Source organism: Bombus impatiens, unplaced genomic scaffold (assembly GCF_000188095.3).
Source record: "Bombus impatiens unplaced genomic scaffold, BIMP_2.2 scf_0043, whole genome shotgun sequence".
Taxonomy (NCBI): domain Eukaryota; kingdom Metazoa; phylum Arthropoda; class Insecta; order Hymenoptera; family Apidae; genus Bombus; species Bombus impatiens.
Window position 1 is genome coordinate 125,100 of NT_176462.1, and position 22,100 is coordinate 147,199.

At 32.5% G+C, this 22,100-nt stretch overlaps 1 protein-coding gene across 1 annotated transcript in view; it reads left to right on the top strand.

Annotated features, from left to right (window-relative positions):
- Positions 1-22,100, top strand: part of LOC100741410 — a 53,001-nt gene that overhangs the window by 27,726 nt on the left and 3,175 nt on the right. Inside the window, exon 3 of the mRNA XM_024370398.2 lies at positions 5,796-5,989. Within this exon, the coding sequence (XP_024226166.1) occupies positions 5,796-5,989 (194 nt within the window). The remainder of the gene's footprint in view (positions 1-5,795; positions 5,990-22,100) is intronic.

A 22,100-nucleotide genomic window follows, 5' to 3' on the forward strand; every position in this document is an offset into this window, starting at 1 on the left:
ACAACGAACGGCGTCTCCCACTTGCAACTTTCCCTCAAGGGCGGCTAGCATCTTTTTCTAACCACCGATATGGAGATTGACCAATTAGCAGCGACGCCAAATTCCCTCACCTTCTGAACGAAGGGTATCCTCGACGAATCCGATGATCTCGTGTCCTCAGACACACCCCATCATAGTTTTCCTCTGCAGCATCATCGCGACGGAGAGTCATTCTCTCGTGAGGTCGTATTAGCGAGTTACGTAGAGTCTGTACGCTCGGTGGATATTCCACGTTTTCGCAAAGAGTCCGACTTAGATTTTTGTGAACACGTACATCTACCATCCCGTTGACCGCGGATTCGTTATTGAACCTAAGACCAACATCACTAGTATCGCGAGTGTCCAACCGCCGCGGTTGATTGTCGAGTCGGTAGCATCCATAATCGTATCAACAGACCGTACCTTCGTTATAACACGACGATGGCCGATTCCAATGAAGATTCATCAAACGTCCACAACCTTATTCCTGACCCTTCTCCGACAAGTATATCTAATTTTGGAAGATTTTCCCTTCTATTTGTCATGCATGAGTTTTAGAAATAAGTTTGCAAGTGAGATTCGATATTTTTAAGACTTTACCGAGTTTTCTGACTCATTAATAATTTTCTTAATAATGTTTAGAGAAGATTTCAAGCGTATGAAGAAAAGTTTTGGAATGGTGGATGATCTTGTGATACATTCTATTCGAATATGCTTGGAAAATTTTTACGTAACTATGATCACAAAAATATTCAGACACTTGTAGAAACTTTTTATGCACAGGGTATAAAGAGGATCGTAACGCGATTCTACACCTTTGAAAGTTATTCCACTCCTCTTAACCCATAGGATATCTTTGTCGTAAATGTAGTAGGTGTGTTCGTGCGTGCGTGCGTGCCTGATGAATTGCGAGTGAAATGATCGCGAAACGTACGTCTGGAACGAGTAATAAAGAGTGTAACTGGAAATATCAAATACTACGTTTATTACTGCAATCCATCTACAAAGAGCGAGCGAAAGGACATGGCGGAATATGGAGCGGTCGGTTAAAGGTAGAAATTAACGTATTTCAGAAAAATAATTACAACATAATAAATGTATGGAAAAATACGTGCATAAACGTGTGCTAATAAGAAAACAAATAGTAGTAATAGTAGTAATATAGAAGAAGAGAGAAATAATAAGAAGAAAAAAGTAAATAAAAAGGATAGAAAAGGAAGAGAAAATAAATAAATAAATACTGCTGCCGGAAAAGGCAAAGGAAAGCTGAAATAAGGCACACCTAATCCGAAAATAGAAAACATAGAAAGCATAGTGACCATTAAGGAATAAGAGGGTGTAGTCGTCACAGAAGTAGCCGTGGATGGTATAAATAAACCTGAAACACTCCTCTAAGGAGGAAATATAGCAGAAAGCTGGGGAAAATTTGAAAGAGATTTTGACTTATTCAGGATAGTGAGAGAGAGGCGAACAAAAGCCATAACGACACAGGCAGCAACATTGCTCTACCTAATAGAGTGTGAGCAAATGGAAGTATTTGAAATCTTTAACCTAGAAGGGGGCGACAAAGAAGAACCTGAGAAAATAAAAGCTTTCTAGGACTACGTTGAGTTCCAAAGGAACCAGGCGTATGAGAGATTTCTCTTTAATAGCGAAGCAAGAGAAAAAGGGCAGTCACTGCAACATTATGTGATTCAACCAAAGAAAATAGAGATAACTATAATTATGGCATGCTAATAAACTCGATGATAAGAGACAATATAATTTATTACGCGGCAGACAGTATTAAAATGTCGGGGTCTAAAACTGAGAACCTTAATTAAGTACATTGAAATGTAAAAAAAGAAGGTAACTCGCAGAAGATATACGCAACACAAAAAAATCACTACACAAAAGAGAGATGTAATAAAAGAAGAAAAGAGGAAGAAATCAGTTACGGAAGAGGAAGCTTTAGGGAGCAACGAATAAGCAGCAGGTTAGAGACACGAGTTCCTGACAGAACAGGTGCAATGGGATACATAGCTGCGGCAGTGTCCAGTATACGGGGAAAAAAGTGGAAAATGTGGAAAATACAATCATCCGGCGCAGGCATGCAGAACAAGCGTGGCAACAGTAAAGATAAACAATAGAATATAAACAATAGGATAAACGATAGAAGTCAGGCGGGCAGTGACAGCGGAAGTAACTTTACCATAAGCAGTTTAAACATAAATAATGTAAAATAGAAGACTGATTAGAAGAAATACAAACAAAAGACAGGCAGATTACATTTACGATAGATACCAAAGAAATACGTACACATTAGAATTTACAGTAACAAAAGAGAAAGTAGAACACTCGTTAGGATTAGAAACATACAAACAGCTAGGTATACTAAATGCAGTGCATAACATAACGAAAAGAAACAGTGATATAGAGCCATTTATTTAAAAAAAAAAAACACGTTTTCGTAGACATAGGAGCATTTCCACGGACTTATGACATAGTTTTAACGCAAGGGAGGGAGCGTATCTCAAAACTACCAGCAAAGGTATCAAAAGTTACAACAGATAAACTTCGACAGCATTTAGAAGAGCTAGAAAATGAGAAAGTACTACGCGCATACGACAATGGAAATAGCAAGGTAAGCAATTTAATTATTAGGGAAAAATCAGATGGAAGTCTGAAAATTTGACAAGAGATTTTAAGAATCTAAATGAAGAAATACACCGTCCATATTATGATATAACCACAACAGAAGCAGTAGATGAAAAGTTAACTAGGAAAAACTATTGTGCTATACCTGGTATCAAAAATGGGTTTTGACAAATTAAGTTATCAGAAAAGAGCCAAAAAGTCAAATGTGTGCTTTTTCAACGCCAATGGGTTGCTACAGATTCAATAGACTTCTATTTTACTTTCTATTTCAAGAAAAAAATGAAGAAACACATTTGGTCCCATACTTGGTATCGTAATATATTTTGATGATGTACTGATGGTAGACACAGCTGTAGAAGAACATGACAAAAGTTTGCAACAGGCAATTGAAGCAGCGTAAAGGAGTAATATAAAATTCGATAAAACAAAAGTCCAATATAAAAAAGATGTAGTAGCTTATGTAGGTTATATATCTTCAAAGAAGAGTATAACCATCGCTAAGGATAAAATACAGGCGACAAAAGCGCCTAAGATCGCAGATAATAAAAAAGAATTGCAAAGTATATTAGTCGCAGTTAATTATCTAAGACAGTGCATCAGACAGAGTTTAATAATATAAAAGAGGAAATAAGTAAATGTCCCCTATTGCAAACATCTAATGACGAGAAACAAATTACAATACTGAGAGATGCATCATTCGCAGGATTAGAGTGTTGCTTGTTACAGAAAAATAAATAGCATTCGCATCTAAAAGTCTGACAGAGATAGAGAAAAACTAAGCACAGGTAGAGAAGAAGCTACTTTACATACTCTTTGCAACTAGAAAATTCCATTACGATGTCTACGCCCGGAAAGTAAGAATTCACACAGATCCTAATATACATAAACCGTTAGTTACAGTGTTTAAGAAATGGATTGCAAAAATATATTCGACTAGGTCACAACGACTTAGACTTAAACTTACAAACTACAACTTATATGTTAATAGCTGATACATTGTCAAGAGGCGATTCACCTCACGAGAAACAAGATGAGATAGACTTGACTCATAGTGTACGTAGCATTTACAAACACACGGCGGGAACTGGAAGACAAATAGAATAAAACAAAGCATTAATAATGACAAAATAATTTAATATTGAATGGAGCCAAAATAGTCATATCAGGTAATTTAAGAGAAGAGGTGTTAAGCAGATTACATGGAGATCATTTAGGAATAAGCGAAATGAAAATAAGAACCAATAATGGTTCTTATTTAAAATAAACTGGCCGGGTATAAATAAAGATATTGAAAATACTGGGGCGAAATGTGACGCATGTAGAAATATGCAAATGAGAAAACCAAGAAACATTAATTCTTCACTCTCTTCCTCAGCTATCGTGTAAGAAGATAGTCATAGATATTTTACGCTGGAGAGGGAAAAATTACCTAGCTGTAGCAGATACTTCGCTAAGTGAATTGACATTGAGCGATTAAAGTCTAAAACTATGAATAGTGTAATGAATATATTAAAACCTATATTTGCGATACATAGAATACCAGAAGATTTAATTGCGGACGACATGCCATTCTCGTCATGTGAAATGCAGAATTTTGTGCAAGAATAGAATTAGAATTGTCAGCATGTAGAAACACGCCAATCAAAGAATTAGCCTATAATCTAGCGCAAATGTTAATGAGTCGATGTTAATGATACGAAACATCTGACACCAGGAATGTTTGTTGATATTGATAAAAAACTACAAGAGCGAAGCAAAATTGTAAAACAATATTATAATAAGAGCGCAAACAAGTGTCATTTTTAAATTTTACCTTTATACGAGAGGAAAATTTGGGAAAAATTGTAAAAATGTGGCAGATTCCAACGTCTTACATGATGGAAGACAAGATAAATAGTCAAGTAAGACAACACACAAAGACTGCTTTACAATTGATGAGTAAAAGGATTAGTGTTTAAAGATAATATAAGGCGTGTGTGTGTATGCGTGATAAGCATCTTCTAGTTGCGAGTGATAGTGGAGTGTGATTGCGAATATCGAAATATATATTTATCTATCCATTTTATTTAAAGGAAGAACGATCAAAAGAATGTAATAAAACAATAATTACGTTCGGAAAAAGTTTCGCGGGAATACAGTTTTCAGCGTTTAAGTTTTTTTGGTAATCAAGAATTAATAATGTAACATTTAAATTCATGTTGAAGATGAAATCGATCCCGTGTTCCTAGGGAAAGACAGCCCTTAATTATTGCCCTTGTCATGTATATTTACTAACGAGCTTACATAGAACGTAACTTTGGGGAGAAATTTGACTGAAGAGAGCTAGTTCGGGATTGTTTAAATAGCGAAAAAAAAGAAAGAAAATGTCAAAGAGAAAACAAAGAAAAAAAGAGGATATCCGATTATTAACCTGCATCGATAGATGCTACTTTTCTTGCATCTGACTACAGAATGTAAACACATTGTGAATAAAGTGAAGAAATCCAGTTTAAGAATTATTAAAACTAACATTTTTTCCAGGAATTTGACCTTGAATTTCCATGTCAAGTTGTTTTTGCATAGACTTTCTAAATAAATCTCCACCGGACTAAATGTTTAGAATCACACTACTTTCTTTACACCCTCTACATATTACACAAAATGTTTTATTAACATTACGTATATTGAGATAAGATTATCGTGATTACATTAGTAAAATTCGAAATGAACCTAAAAATGGATAACGTACAAAATATTTATTCGAAGCATATGTTTCGCAAAGATTAACAATGTATTTGAACAGTTAGTTGTATTAGTTATACTAGTAAACCACAATATGTTACGAAGTCGAAGTATACTCATTCTCCACTAATCGTAAATCGCTAATCGTGTGTTTGCAATAAACGTTATCTTGTAGTTTCTGTATACATCTTCAGATTGGTTTGAAATTTTACTATTATAGTGACGATGGCAGTGTCTCGTCAGAATGCAAATTTCAAAAAGTTTCATAATATATTCATGCAAATTTTCTGTGATAAATGTTCGAATACTTTCGTAACGTGTTGTATAATACATTTATAACTTGAATACATTCTGTTTAAATAGACAATATATAAAAACAATGATAAACTTAAAAGTAATACTATATAATGTTGCAACAGGCATTCCGGAACCAAACGCTATTATAGTCAGAGCTGAAGAGGTTTTGATTGTTGTTTTGGTCCTCCTTCTTTGGGCCGCGGCGATTGCGTTATTTTTCAATCGATGGGGCAAGATTAGAATGTTGGAGCCGTATCAACCGAAATTTCAACAACACAGACAAAGTTGTACTACGATTGAACAAAATCAACTCCAGGTAATACACATATTTTACTTGTAGACTATAAGGGAAGGGTATTATAAGTTACAGCTTTTTGTTTTTCATATGACAGCAACATCAAAATTCATTATCTTATTAACCAATTACATATTACCAACATGTAGTTTTATTCAAATTTTGTTGCAACGTACTTGCGACCCTTGGAAATTATCTACGTGAAAAGTATTTTATTTGAAATAAAATAAAAAGCAGTAATTATTGTGAACAGTTTCAACCAATTTATTATTTCTATCTTAGAAATGTCATAGAAGAAGCAATTTTGTTTTGTGTAAAATTCCAATAAAACGCCTTTAAATAATTCCTTATTTGAGATAATTAAATCATTTAAATAAAGTAATAAATAACATGACATAAGAGATTGTCGTGGCGTTTCCTCGTATTTTATTTGAACGAACTAACTTCTACTTGATCACAATAAATCCTTATACGTAGAATCTCCTTACACGAGTCGCACACAGTAGCATAATGTTACATTTCACGAAAATGTCCTTTATATTTCGATAGTTTTGCAGCATTTCTATTTTCCCACTTTCTATTTGTACTTCTTCAAATTGTTTAAATATTAAATAACTTGTTGTCGTTGTAATGAAATCTATATTTTGCAACGCTGTCCGAAATATTCATATATAAAAGGATCAGAAAATATTTAGAAAAGTATTTAATTAAAAATTGATTCAAGTACATAATTAAAAATAGATAATTATTTCATTTGATAGCCAAGTGATGAAATAACCTAGGGAAAATTACTTCATTTCAAATAAACTAACGCACAATAATTTGAAAATAAGATAATATATCTATTATTCAAATAATCATTGTTCAAATATATTATTTGAATAATACCCAAATTTTATTTTAACTCTCTGGAAAAATACTGATTTCATCCGGGTTTGAGTACTTTTTATTTGAAAAAATGTAACAAATAAAAGGATCAAATTTGTTTGTCAAATGTTTCATTTTTTCAAATAGTAGAAGAAGGATAGTGAAGGATAACAAATGTTTCTCCTGTTTAATAAATATATTAATGTGAACTTTGGTCAGTAGAATCATTAAGATCGCGTCAAAAATGACTAGGATCAGTAAGAGTCGTATAAGCACTCATTGCACTGCATAAATCGTTTTAAAAAGTGCCAAATATCGTAAAGCTGTTACAAACCATTTACGAGTCATGGAAACAATCATAATAGCTTTAACATAAAATTAAAATTACTTAAGAAATTGTTATCAGTCAATCTATTGCATCCATCTTCTCTATTCGAAAATCGCAGAAGCGAATACGATTGGTTAAATCCTTTGACCGAACTCTTACGCACGACTTTACAGTTCCCTTTAAAAGGAATATTACAGTTACCCATTGTAACAGCATCAACAAAAAATAAATTAATTGTAGAAATATAGAATATAGGTACTATATCATATCTAATTTTATCCTTTTGAATTTTGTTTCATTTCTAGCCATTTCTATTTTTATCTATATAAAGTCCTCAATATACTATATATATGTACTTTATTCTCATTGGATGTAATTAATCAAGCATAAAGAATGGCATAAGATAAAAATGTTGCACGTATTGCGTGTAGAAGTTGCCGTACATGTTTCAGAGATTAAAGAACCTCAATTTATTTAATTATACACAATGAGACTTTATTCCGAAGATACTGCTCGGATAACTTAGCATAGTGATAAATTGCTTCAAAATTGATTCAAAAACGTTACAAGATCTTTTTTTCTATCCGTTTATTATTCCAATGACGACTCTTTTATCGTTGATATTGTCTTATGTACACTCGCATTCACAAGTGTTATGGCACTTATAGAAAACAAGGTACACTCAAAAAGTCATTAGAAATTCATTAGAGCCTCTGTAATTATTATCTTATTTAAAACATTATAATATAAAAAATATATAGCATATTTTGTCTTACAATAAAAATCGCATTTCATCAATTATAAATAATACAATTAAATTTTTTTCGTATCTGTCCTCTGTCTTCTTCTTTTCCTCTGTCTATCGCTGATATTGTTGGATCTCTCACTGTATTTGTCCGTCTAACTCATCTAAAACTTCCTCAGTGATATGTAAATCAAAGGACTGTAAAAATCTTAGGCTTTCATGGCTCGGATTGTCACATCTAACACTAACATGTATCAATACGACCTACGGCCTTCGATAGACATAACTGCAATTTCAGCGAAACGTCGAGAATTTTTTCCTCTTGAACACGGCTCATTTCCGGATGTCTAAATGTTCAACGCGTCAATGTTAACCACATTTTCTCAATAACAACACTAATTCCTAATAACAACACTACGCTTCATGGCGTTAAGTGCAAACGATTGTAAACATTAATACACGTGCAATTGTTAATCCATTAGTTTCCTATAACAGTACTCTGAATCGTTATTTTGTATGATTATATAATTTTGACCTATTCATAGGTTCCTTGAGAATCTGGGTCATTTATCATGTTTATTATAGAGTCAGAATTGTCCAATAAACGTCAATAGAATAAGAATTTGAATAAGCGTAAGAAAGCAACCGCTTCCCGTGGCAAAGTGATTTTTGAAGAAACAAAATGTTTTGCTGAAGGAGTATGTTAAAGTTCAGAGTGCTCTGCTTTTAAAGTGCGTTTGGAGCACTTTAGACTTTAGACCAAGCAAGCAAATGCTTCTCCCTATTTTAGTAAAATTTAGCAAAATGAAGGTATGAACAAGCATTCTTTCGCCATTTGACGATTGCTTGTCGAATCTAAAATCGAATGTTCGAATGCTTTAAGAACGCTTAAAGTATACTCTAAAAAGCTTCTAACATTGGAAGGAGTAAGCGAATGATTGCAAACTTTGGTTGCCATGCAAATTTTATTTTCTCTAAAGAAGAAAGAGAAAGAATATCATTTAATGCTTGAACAAGATATTACATTGTATTTGCTCACTTTTTTTTGTCTACGTTATCTAAATCATTCACATTCTTAACAATTTTTTAGTCCATAAAATTTCTTATTTTAATAATTCTACAAAATTTAGCATAGATCGCCATGGATCGCCGATGATCACGGTGGCAGTCAACGTGTAACATAAAGAAAAGATTAACTTTCTGCGTAAATATAATTTAATTCGCTTTATTCTTACTATATCACTAGACTAGGGGCTTTTATGCATTTTTATATTTTTACGAATATAGCTAACGAAATGGAATCTGAATAAAAATTGGTTTCATCTACTAAATATCGCAATAAATACTTTTCTTGAAATATTTTATGTATTTTCGCAGACTGTGTACATTGCGTTGATCTTTACGTCTTCGAATTTCTCATAAATGCGTAAAAATCCACTTATCATTAGCCTCTTTGATTGGTCGCTACAAAATGAAACATTCGATGTCCATAATGACAATGTACCAGCTGTGTCGGATTAGGATTAAACGATGAATCCTTTATGAAGCCCTTGTGTGCGTGTTACCATATTGGCATTTATGATTAATCAATTAACTTGATACAGTTCATACAGTTTGAATTATATCCGAGATTACGATCTCTTATTCGCTATAGGCAGAAGTAAAGCCAAATCAATCAGTTATATTAAATTATGCAAGCGATTTGGTGATTAGTTGTGCCTAATTGGTGAGATATTTATATTTGTTATATATTTATTAAATATTTATATTATTTCAATATTTATTAAATATCAATTTAAAGCTTGAATGATTGGTGTTTTGTAAATGGGCAAGTAACTAGTAGAAATCATAGCCAGCTACGTATCCAGATTCATATTTATTCAAGCAAGAGATCAGAAATCATATCGAAACACAGGTCAAGTCACAACGTCATTACTTAAACCTCTTTAAATACAATAGGACTTTTTATTACGCAGGAGATACGCTTCGCGTTATATGAATTCCGTGTCATCGAGACTGACGATGAAGAAATTAAGACAAATTCTTTTTCGAAGAAATACAATTAATTCTGTGTATCATACATGATTTAATGCATAACTATGATTTCCGGATTAATTAAGGAACTCGTACATTTACATGTTACGAATGAGGCAAGCTTGCAACATAGCATCGGACGTGCGAATTTGTGGAATTGGTAATTGTTGGGAAAAGGGATGACCTCGTCGGTTTCAATGGCCTTGGATTATGTTATCAAAGTGAACAATTTTTTTGTACACATATGTAAACTCTCTAAGAGTTCAAATGCGGATAAACAAGGGGACTTTCTCTGTTTTACGGACAGCACGATCTCTTTTGTTTCACGGACAGAGCGGCTTTCTTTGTTTTACGGAGAGCCATTTTGAGAGACACGCATTTCCCAAACGGACGGACAGAGATCAACATCAGAGATAGACAAGATCACAGAAGAAAGAATAATCAGGACGTTGAAAATCGATTCTCGATTTTCAGCTAGACATTGCACAGAACTTGCTATTTATTGTTTACTGTTATTAATTGGTTGTTGTTTATTTAATTATTATTGTTATTAATTGTTGTTTACTCCTGTATTTCATTTAAGTATTTTCACAATAAACTCGATTTTCAGAATCGATCCCTGAATTATCCTAGAATTGAACCTTATACATATGTACGTATAACCGCCGCTCGCTCTTATATATTTCTTTTCCAAATTACTTGAAATAAGCGTATAAATATATATATATGTATATATGAATTTAGGGGTCGGCTACAAACAAGAACAGAACTATCACCTAATACAGTGATTCTAATGGGAAACTTTTAGTAGAAATGAAAAAGCATATATGGTATGCATACAAAATTAACTCGTTTAATTTTGGATATTATCTATACTTTATACTCGTATCTCATTAATTAATTAGCTTCCTCGCTATATTTTCCATAAAATGTAATATAAAATATATGCCGATAAAAAAAAGTAAGTCAAAATCTTCGCTCAAATTCAACGAAAATAGGAATTGATATGTTCTCGGTCTTTGGATCTGGCAATGGTATATTTTATCGTATAGATTGTTCTTTAGATTTGTCGTCTTTTTTTTTTACGTGTTTCATTTTTAATAGATGCATGCTTCCGGAATATTTTTATGTGCTACTATCGTCGATACAACTACCAAAAGGTGCAAGCGAGAAGTATTACGCAGTAACATAGGGGTGGTGGAAATCACCCCATTCCATTTTACGCTAGAAAAGGCAGGATCATTTTAGACAATCTCGAAAGAATTGAGACATCATATAGCTACATTGAGGTATCATAGGCTACAATGATATAGCTGGACAAAGAGCGATTCCTCGTGAAAAATAAATCGGGAATATTGCAGAGTAAAATTTTTGCACATGTTGCTCTGTTTTCTAAAGAAATCATTTTGGAATTCATTATAGGAACACTTGTTACAAAATTTTTCATGAATATATGATGTGCAATGTACGGAACTTTTTAAAATGTCCTTAGTACTATAATGAAATACGGCTATCCTGACTATAATATTAAAATTTGAGGCCATTCAGTAAATGTATGTGGAAGTGACAAGATGTTTATTGCGAACATACACTCAGTGAAAAATTAATATACAGCATGAATAATAGTCTTAAACATAGAATTAGTGCTAACGACCGTCTCACTACAAATTGTGGCTTATTAATACAGTAAATAATCGGTTATTCGTATAATATTCAATAAATAATATTTTGTAACTTCTATTATATTTTTATGTCTATTTCAAATTTTACTAATCGCAATTACAGTTGTGTTTCGCTGCAGTGTTAATGAGATTCCAAAATGTTTTGCAATATATACGGGGTGGTTGATAACTGGTGGTACAAGTGGAAAGGGGGTGGTTCTACGCGAAGAAAGACTTTGTTTTCGAGAAAATTGACTTTGAATTTTCGCTCGGTACGCGTGCACTTTATCACGTCTCGTTATAACGGATCTCACTGTAGATCGTTGTCTCGATGGAAAAATTAAAAAAGAAATTTTTACCCTGTATAATTGTTTACATTTCCTGATGGGCAACTTGAATAAATTACTAGAAATATCGCGGGTAAATTAAAGTCCAAGCTTTTTGTATGTATACGTATACATAACATTTGAATACGTAAACTACCACCCTATATATATAAATAAAATAATAATGTATATTGTTAATTAATATAATACATCTATTTAACTATAAAAGTTACAAAATATTTAGTAGAAGTATGTATTTTAGAAAGAGAATAAAAATACTTAAACAGAAAGTTCAGTAGGTCCATCTTCAACACTTGTATGCTTAAAGTGACTATTCATACTATATTTTAATTTTTTACTTTTTATATATATATCTTCAGATTTTTGTTAATATAGTTATTGCAATTACATTCGTTATGGTGCTAGTGAGGTTTCAAAATGTTTTATGTAACACGTACAATACATGCACATAAATGTTTCCTACGAAATATATGCGAATACTTTTGCGAGTTCCTGTGTATCATTTGCAAGTTTCAATTAGACGACCCTTGTTTCTGATTGTGCCTGTACTCAGAAACATAGCCAATTATTACTTCTTGCCGTTATTACTGTCATACGTCCTGTTGATCTATACCATTAGTCTCTTTTCATAAATAAAAGCATAAGATTATTACGTTTTAATATTAATTTTAATAATATAAGAAATACGGATCATAATGCATGCACAGTTGCTTTGTTCCAACTAAATTGTTAAATTGTACTAAGTCGTCGCAGCTTATTATTTGCATTTTCTAATTTTTCCAAGAGGGAAACGATATTCCTCGATATTCCTGTCAACTCTAAAATACGCCCTTGATTTATTACAATCCTGTAAACAGAAGTCCTTCAAGTTGAAACTTAAAGTCAACACACGTATATCGTGTTAGGTTTTCAAAGACATTTTTCTCAAAAGCTTTACTCAACTTCTTCGACTTATTTTTTCCTGAAAAATCACTTCTTCCCGGTAGTATCACGATTGCGGGGACACCTTATATAAGAAGGTCAGTTCCTCGCAGCCTCTGCAATCTCCAATCAGGTGTACGTGGCAGTGGTAGCTTTATCCAATATAACCTCAGATAGAAAAGACTAGTGGGCTATTCCTGAAATTGGCGGCTCCAAGAAACTGGATTCTACAGATTTCGTCAATGACACACGTCGAAGTAACGGAAACCTACGATCGCACCATCGCATTTTCTTTTTTCAGTCTACGCTTTGTTTTTGGTATATGTTTTCGATCATATGATCGATAACCGCTCTCGAGCATTCGAAAGCTTCAATCAAACAAAGTAAATAATATGTGAATATTACCAATGTGTATAAATTAATGGCGAATTAAATATTAAAAAACAGCAGTTGTACCTCTCTGTTGGAGATCTCTATTTTACGTATATGGGAATTGTAAATACGATTGTGCATAATGTTATTAAATTATGTTGTATTATATTATATTATATTATATAGAGTATATACAATGATTAATATATCCGTGTTCTTAATACACAGCTACACGTGTATTAACATATTCATATTTCATTTCGAGTGATTATTAACGTATGACAAAATTCCCGAATATTTGAGAAAGTATAATAATTTGCAAAACACAACGGTTCACCATAATATTCGAACACTTACTATAGAATTCCTTTATCAATACATTATGTGCATTATACGAAACTTTCTGATATTTCATTAACACTGTAGCGAGACACGATGATCGTTATTACACGTTATTATAATAATAAAATTTGAAACCAATCAGAAAATGTATATTGGAGTTACAAGACTGACATTTGTAAACAGTCACTCACAATAAAATGTTAATACACGGCACGAATATTAGTTTTAAATATTCAATTGATACCAAAGGTCCTCTCGCTACTACACATTGTGGCTTATTAATGTAGTGAATAATTGAATATCCAAATACTTTGGTCATCTTTGCAATAAATATTTTGCAAATTCTATATTTATTTTCAGATTCGTTTCAAATTTTACCGATATAGTGACGATAGTCGTGTACTGTTACAGTGCTAATAAAATTTCAAAATGTTTTGTATAGTATATATTGTTTTGGTAAGCCACTGTATGATGCAAATGTTGAATTTGAAACACAAATGGTTAAACCAGAATTACGCTTTGATTTGGATCTGTATAAGTGGCGAAAGGCAAAATAGATATCCAGCAATTTCAGAACTTGCTAAAAAGTATCTAACTATACTAGCAACCTAAGCTATGATAAAAAAGGAACCATTTACGCCTGTTATCAGAAGGTGTAAATACACTAGTCTTCTTCATAGCAAAACAGATTACTTGATTAGTCTTTTTTTAACCGAAATGATATATTTTTTACTATTATCTACAACCTTATATACATCATATAAATATTCGTTTCTTATATATTGCTATTTGCGTAAATGTATTTAAATATACGGGTATTTCGTTGTGCAGTAATAATCACACGAAATACATAAAATATAAATATGTTAGGAATTACTCGGATTAAAACATGGATTTATTGATTATGGGTGTATTCTTAATACACGATCAAAATCATAGCTTCAATTTTCTATGTTTCCTATAGAGCTACTAATTTATACATCTAAAGTAGTGTCTATTGATAATGTCACGGTGGCCGTGGGAATGCAGCGAAAGGATAATTATATCTCACATACCTTAGCCATCAAAACAATAACTAAGCAGTAACGGAATCCCTATGGGACCGGCATCCAGCGATAACTCCTCCACAGGAACTAAACCCTTGATATAAAAATACCTCCCAAGTCAGTACTCGACATTCTATTCTGTTCTGTTATAACATTCTGTATCGTTACTCTGTCAGTTTCTAATAAATTTTGTAATAACGATCATAATGGAAATACGAATCTCTCACCTTATGTGCGGAACGTGAAATTACCCCGAATCGACGTGACAATAACATAGTAATAATATATTTTTCTCCTTTGTACGTATATTCCTACGTACATTTAAACTATTATAATCTACTATTTTTAAATATGACTTATGACTTGTAAATACTATACTAAGAATCAAATATCAAATAATAAATATCGTGCTAACATTAATATCCAAAGTCTGCTATAGTTGTGTAACCAGTTAACACAAATATTCTATTTTTTTGTCAGTCGGCTTTTCCTGACAGTGGGCTTGCGTCAAAGCCGGCTAATCGCGTCAACGTTATCGTGCGTAATAGTCCTTTTAAAACTAGCATGCTTCATGATTTCTACACGTTCATATTTTCAGAAGCATAACTAGACCAAACAAATGTTAAATACAGATCCTTTTAACCTCTAAACATTGTAACATATCGTCAAAAACTGAGTTTAAAGTTTATGAAGTTTGCGTAATTACAACTTGAAAGGTTTGAATATTTGTCGCTTTGCGAGTGATTTTCATCATTAACATGAATTTCTCTTCTTTATACGGATGACATATATGGTTATTTAATTATATCCTTGTTTTAAATAGAGTTAGAACAGTCAAGAATATATATATATTTTACTTTCGATATTTTGCATATATATATTAGGTACACTTTGTATTCTTTATACATTTAGAAACATATCTATAATAGAGTGTATATACCGTGTATAATCGTAGTACTTAGCAAAGAAATGTTTAAGACGTAAAGATTTCTTGCACCATCCACATTTAATTGTAGCTTCCCCACCGCACATATTATATTTTGGTTCTGTTTTGACAGGATAATAATAGCGGTATAAATAATATAACAATAATATAAAATGACATGGTACAAGAAGGAAATCCTACAGGATTTTCAATACACCTGATCTTTTGTTTACGTATCCACTTTCATATCACGAGTACTCGATGGAATCTTGGAAACTAGTATGAAAACTGTTTATGAACAAGGGATTGTAATTCTCGTAGCGATCGATGAACCAGATCGGAAAATTATGGGACATTTTCGTATAACTTTCAAACCATGCAAGATATTGAAATAAAATTTCATTTAAAAAGTGTTGAAAAATAATCCGAATTAAATTGAATACGATGTAAATAGTATATTTTATGTTTGACAATCCTTTTTTTAATTTTTTGGATTGAACAGCTTTAAATAAATTTGAAAACCTCCTTATTTCACATTGTATCTATTCTTTTTAGTTAATTTAAACGCGTTAAAACAAATAAAAAATATTGGATAGTACTACAAATTGTGGCAGTTTTCAATCGAAATGTATTGCCTAATTGAAGAATAAGACTAAAATTGTAAATAAAATATATATTATAATATATTAGTTTATTCTATATATATATATAATGCATATACATAATAGAATAATAATAATAATATATAATAGTAATACATGATAATATAATGCTGCAGTATCGTGGACGAGGGGCCTGAGGTGTCGTGCGAATTATAAACAAGCGGTTGCTGAGCATGTGCATGATGGGGCTTAAACAAAGGATGTGAGGCTAAGACAAAAGACAAAGGGTTGCTAAGGGACATAAACGAATTAACGGCAGTATGAGTTGAGAAGCTAGAGAGTGCGGATTGCATTGTCGAGATAGTGTTGTTAGCGTTGTTGAGAGAGAGTTGAATCTGTGTTGACGAGAGTTGTTAATTAATTATAATACGTTGTTACGATTAGTTCATGCTAAATAACCATTGTTTTCTGTTTAATCCATTTATTATTAATAAACTAATTTTTATATTTACGATACTACAATATATAATCATCCGAAGAAATATACATAGTATATGGAGCTGATGAATCGTGAAATTCCATCATTTTATTCATGTATGAGTTCTATAGCTTCAGCATCTAGTATTTTATGATTCTTTGTTGGAATACAACAATATTAATCGCATACAGATGAGGTGATTGATCGAACGGATTCTTTCCTTCGCTGCTCAGCGATATCCCCACTAGCGTGCGTTCGTTAGATGTACCGCGGCGGCTGGCGCGTGCATGCTCTTCCGAGAATTCGGCGGAAGAAGCGTAAGAATATGGATGGAACATCGGGCACGTCGGTGTCACGCTTTGACGGCGTAGCGCTTTGTATCGCGAAGCTACTGGAAGGTTCCGTGGCACGTGCCGCCACACAGATAACTACACAGATCAAACTCATTACTGCATAGAAAATGGAGTTCAAAACCTCTTCAAGGGCCATGGGTCACTAAGTTAGTCAGTCTGAGAATAACTAGCCAACTGTCAACATTCCACAACGCTCACTCATATTTCCTGCAATTTTTGTTTAATAAATATCACATAATATTGTTTCAACACAAACATTGTGTCTTCCACAGATTATTAATCTTAATTTCGAGATTAAATTCTAACATTCTTGTTATATGATTTTATTCTTAATGCTGACATATATGGATCAGAAGTTAAAAATGGTGTATAAAATGTATCTTTATTAGCAGCGATCCTTGAAACTTTTTTGCGGTTCTTATTCCTACAGTTCTTGAAATCTTTATGTCTCGCTGCTTGCGCCTCTTCTGAAAATTAGCCGATAGAAAGTAAAGCATGTTGTATTATATCTGTCCCATGTATAAGAATAAGGATAACTGAATTAGGATCACTGAAATCTAATTCCAACCATTTCTCACTACGCTTAAAGAGCAACGACTGTGTATACTGAGATTGAACCCACCACTGCTTCAACTTGCAAGCAAATCTTTCCAAACTTGTTCTTAACAATTCAAAACTTTCAGATAAAATATCCATCTTTCTTTCTTTCACGTATTTTGTTCCACTTTTCGCAATATCGAAGAATCTTACATTTTTACTGTCAAGTATAGCTTACTTTACCGTATTCTTGCAATGACCACTTCAAAAATCGAGAAGCAAAACGGTTCCATTGCGAACCCAGTATTGGAAAAATAAATTTTTCGCAGCCACGTTTTCAGTCTTTTTAGTACAATTTTTTAAGGTAATTGGTAATTTTATACAGAATTTTATACAGAAGTTTATACAAAATTTTATACAGAAATGTATTACACGCACTGGAAAAACTACGAATAATAACTCGGATAGTAAAATTTAGGGCAGTTCTTGAGTTTAAATAAGCATTTTCTTTTTGTTGAATACCATTTTTTTAGAAAACTCACTCAAACTTAGAAAATATCATAATAAATAACTAAATAAATTTTAATACCGCACAAGTTTATAAGCATTACGAACCTTCTTACAAAAAAATGTTGACAAAAAAAAAATTTTTTTATGTTAGAAATGTGAACGTAATGAAGATTTGTATATAGACAATCCTCACGAGAAATGTCAACAAGATTAATAATGAATTAAAGAAAATGTACAAATAAGCTGAGTTTATCGATGTATTGATTGATGGATTTGTGCCGTCTTAGAATTTCATCATTTCCCACAATTTAAAGACACTTTAATCTTTAAACAAAACAGCTTGAAGATACAATAGAGCTTGCCATATCCGAATCTTCATTCTCCGTTATCTAAACGAATGGTAAAAAATGTTTTCTTCTGTTACAAGTACTCCTGTTTAGACGATATATTACTGATAATGTAAATAGTTTTGTCTATAGAAATTAAAGAGAAATAATATTTTAAGAGCCGTTTCAATAAAGCGGCGAGTGAAAGGCGGATCAGACGAATGCATTGATAAAATTTCAAGTTGGCTGTAAGGTGACGGATACCAACTGTAACCCTGAGGGTATCAGAGTATTATTATATATTATAATATAATATTATTATATATATAGGAAATAAGAATTAGTGTACCAGTAGGTTTGGTAACGGTAGGTTTATTTCAATATCGTTCACGCCAACACAAAATCAAGCACGATGCTCCGTCTATATACAGTCTATATACACGCAGTCATCATTCGTCACTAACTCCTCTCATCACAACGACTCTCTTTCACGCCGACCACATTCTTTGACAACGCTGACAACACTCCGATCACGCTGGAAACACTAAAGCCCGACAACGCCGGCAACACCAAAGCTCCTCAACTCACTAACGGCTACCTTTTATACCCTGGCTCCGGCATACCATGGTCAAATAGGCCATAAATTACTAATTAGTCAGGGTTTTCTCCCGATACTACATATATTATTAGTAGACTGTAGATTTTTATGCATTTATGAAAAATGTCTGCACCTAGTATGCCAGAATATATAAAATATTCAATGTGTAATACTCCTTACAATATTTGTTAAGTGAGACAAATGACTTTTAATTACATTAATAAAAACGTGAATTTGTATAAATATTCACAATCTAATTATTATTTAGCGAAAACAAAAAATCAGAATGACGATGTACCTGTTGACGATGAAAATTTATATAGTTTACTAGCCAAAAAATATGAACTCAGATATTAAAACAAGCTGACAATTTTCTTGATCTGAAAGTACCAGGAAAGCGATTGTTCTATTATCCGAAAGTCTCATTATTAAAAAATTGTTTTCTTTCTACTGATTCGGATGTGGGAAGTTTTACTCTATTTTATATAAATAATTCGCAGTGAACACAATTCACAACTAAAAATACAGTTTCTTTTCTCAAAGCAATATTATTTTAAATACTGAACAAGGTTTTTTACGGGCTATCTTTAACTTGGACTTGATGTATCCGAGTTGCGATAGAGCAAGAATATCCGTCTTTTTTTTCAATCGATATGGTGGAATGTAAATTATTGATATCTAGTTTCAACGGAAGGTTCGTTCGACACGTCCGAAGAAATTTTCATATTATACGCCCTATTCGTGCTCCGTGAAGCTTGTATGGTATATTACTCCTATGGGCAAGTAGCATCAACTGAGTTACGTAGCATACATCCTCTTCTCAGTTGAATAGTACGTTCAAATGATATCGTAGCGTAGATGATGCTTCAGATTTGTCAGCGCTGGTTTTTCACTTTTTACAGCAGGAATATCTTATGAGATGCCCCAGATACTATCAATTCGTATGAAAACATATTATGCTTTCTTATGATACTCTATGTTATACTCGTGTAATAAGGTACGCTATAATTTTGGTTACAGTAGAATCTCCAGTATCCGATTTAATAGGGAAACATGATCGTTGAGGGAATTTCTGGACAGTAGGATTTCTCGTATAATTAATATTCTATGTATCATATAAGGACAATTACAAAGAATACTGTAATATAATACAAATGTACTTTTTGTTTTAATTATTTAGAGATTTTATATCTTTTTTATTGCTAAATTAAATACATCTGCAGCTGGGGTATAGTGTTCGGATTGCAAAATGTTCGGCTGGAATGACACTTTGTAGGGGTTTTGAGGTGGCTGAAGCCGAAAACGAAGGTCGTTTTTCACGAAAATAAGACATACAAAATTTCGATCAACCTGTTGTCGTGTGACCTCCTCGCGGGTTCTTACGTTATCTTTTTTAAAATTTCGTTCTCCTAACTTACGGTATGGCTCACTTTGAATGCATTTGAATCGTGAGCATTGGATTAGTTTTGGGGTATTTTTTATCTTCCGTGACCGCACAGAAAGTAGAAAACGGTAAGCGAAAAAATTGGCATTTGGCGCATTGACATTGTCTGTGCCACTACGTGCTTTAACCGCATACCGCTTACCTCTCTGTACGATCACGTTCCTACGCAGATTTCTACAATTAAGATCTTTGTCGAGCAAATGTTCATACAGCTGAATTTTCAAAAGCGTTTATTTCCGCGAAAAAAATAACTCTTACTTTAATAATAACTCTTATTTAACCCGGAATACTATACTTTATCCAAATTTGTTGATACATTGAGCTGCGTTGAACTGTATTCTGTTTGACATCAAACCGCCTAAGTCATCTTTCTAATGGCATAAACGCTTCATATATAAGATACATAAGTAAGAAGGCGTCGTTACTTTCACTCTAATCTTTCTTTCAGCATGAGAACTTAAAATATCGATAACGATATTCATTAAAGTTTCAAAACTTTATGTCACGTAATATGAATATAATATCACACGTAGATAATATTATCCCTTTATTGCTGATTTATGGAAACCACTACTATACATCAGAACCTGGATATTTATCTTACAATTTCATTAAAGTTTTTCTACTTCTCGAAACACCTGAATAATTTTCAATTAAATGTTTCTGTGTTTTAATGTTATTAATCGTACATCTTCAAACGTTACAAGTTTTTCCATTTTTGCAAACACTTTCACATTTCTTTCTTAGCTTTTCAAGTATCTTTTATTTTTTTCGATATTTACAAGGTCATTCAAAGTAAACTAGAATGGAAAATAAATTGATTTTATATGCTAAAATAAGCTGACCTGTGCAATTATAAGGTTCTTATAGGGATGGAATACTCTCTCAACGCCAATTTATTTATAATGAAATGAAAATCAATTAAAATTAAGAACAATTCTTTCAAGGAGGACCGAACATCTCATCCTGTACAGTCCACATACGTACAACGTATCTACACTATAGATAGGCGATATTTATTTCTTGGCGGTCCGCTAGATTTCTAGACTGTCCATTAACTTCAAAGTTGCATTATGAAAAAGGTAAAAATTGAATTGAACTTAAACTAAAATTTGATAGTGAACAACTACAGTAAAAAAATGAGTTACTTTTGAGTTCGTTTAATCAAAACTCGAATAAACACTTGGAAAGCTGCAATTTTATTTACACAAAACATGAAAAATATTCAAAGATAAAAAGGTATGCAAAAATAAAAAATCCATAAAACGCACAATCATTAAACGTTAATGTCATTGGTTAATAGAACGAGAAACATGAACCGTGAAACGGTATTCTTGAAGACAGTAACGATTACATATTATCGTGCAAGAATAATGTCTATAGACAATATACGACTTTTCAATAAAGTTGTACATGACCTACGATCGTACACTACTTTTGCTTGATTATGCTCATAGAATATACCGACAAAATCTTGCTACAAAATCTTGGTACACGCTCTATAAATATTGGTAGTTGGTAATTATTTTCACCAGCACGCATCACACCAAGTTTGATGATCTTGAAATATGTTATCAAGGTCGTCATTCTGAACAACTTATCCCTATACTTATAATCTAACCTAAACTTGATTCATTGATGAGAGAGATAACCATTTTTAATATTGCATAAATAAAAATAGAAAAGTAATGGGTTA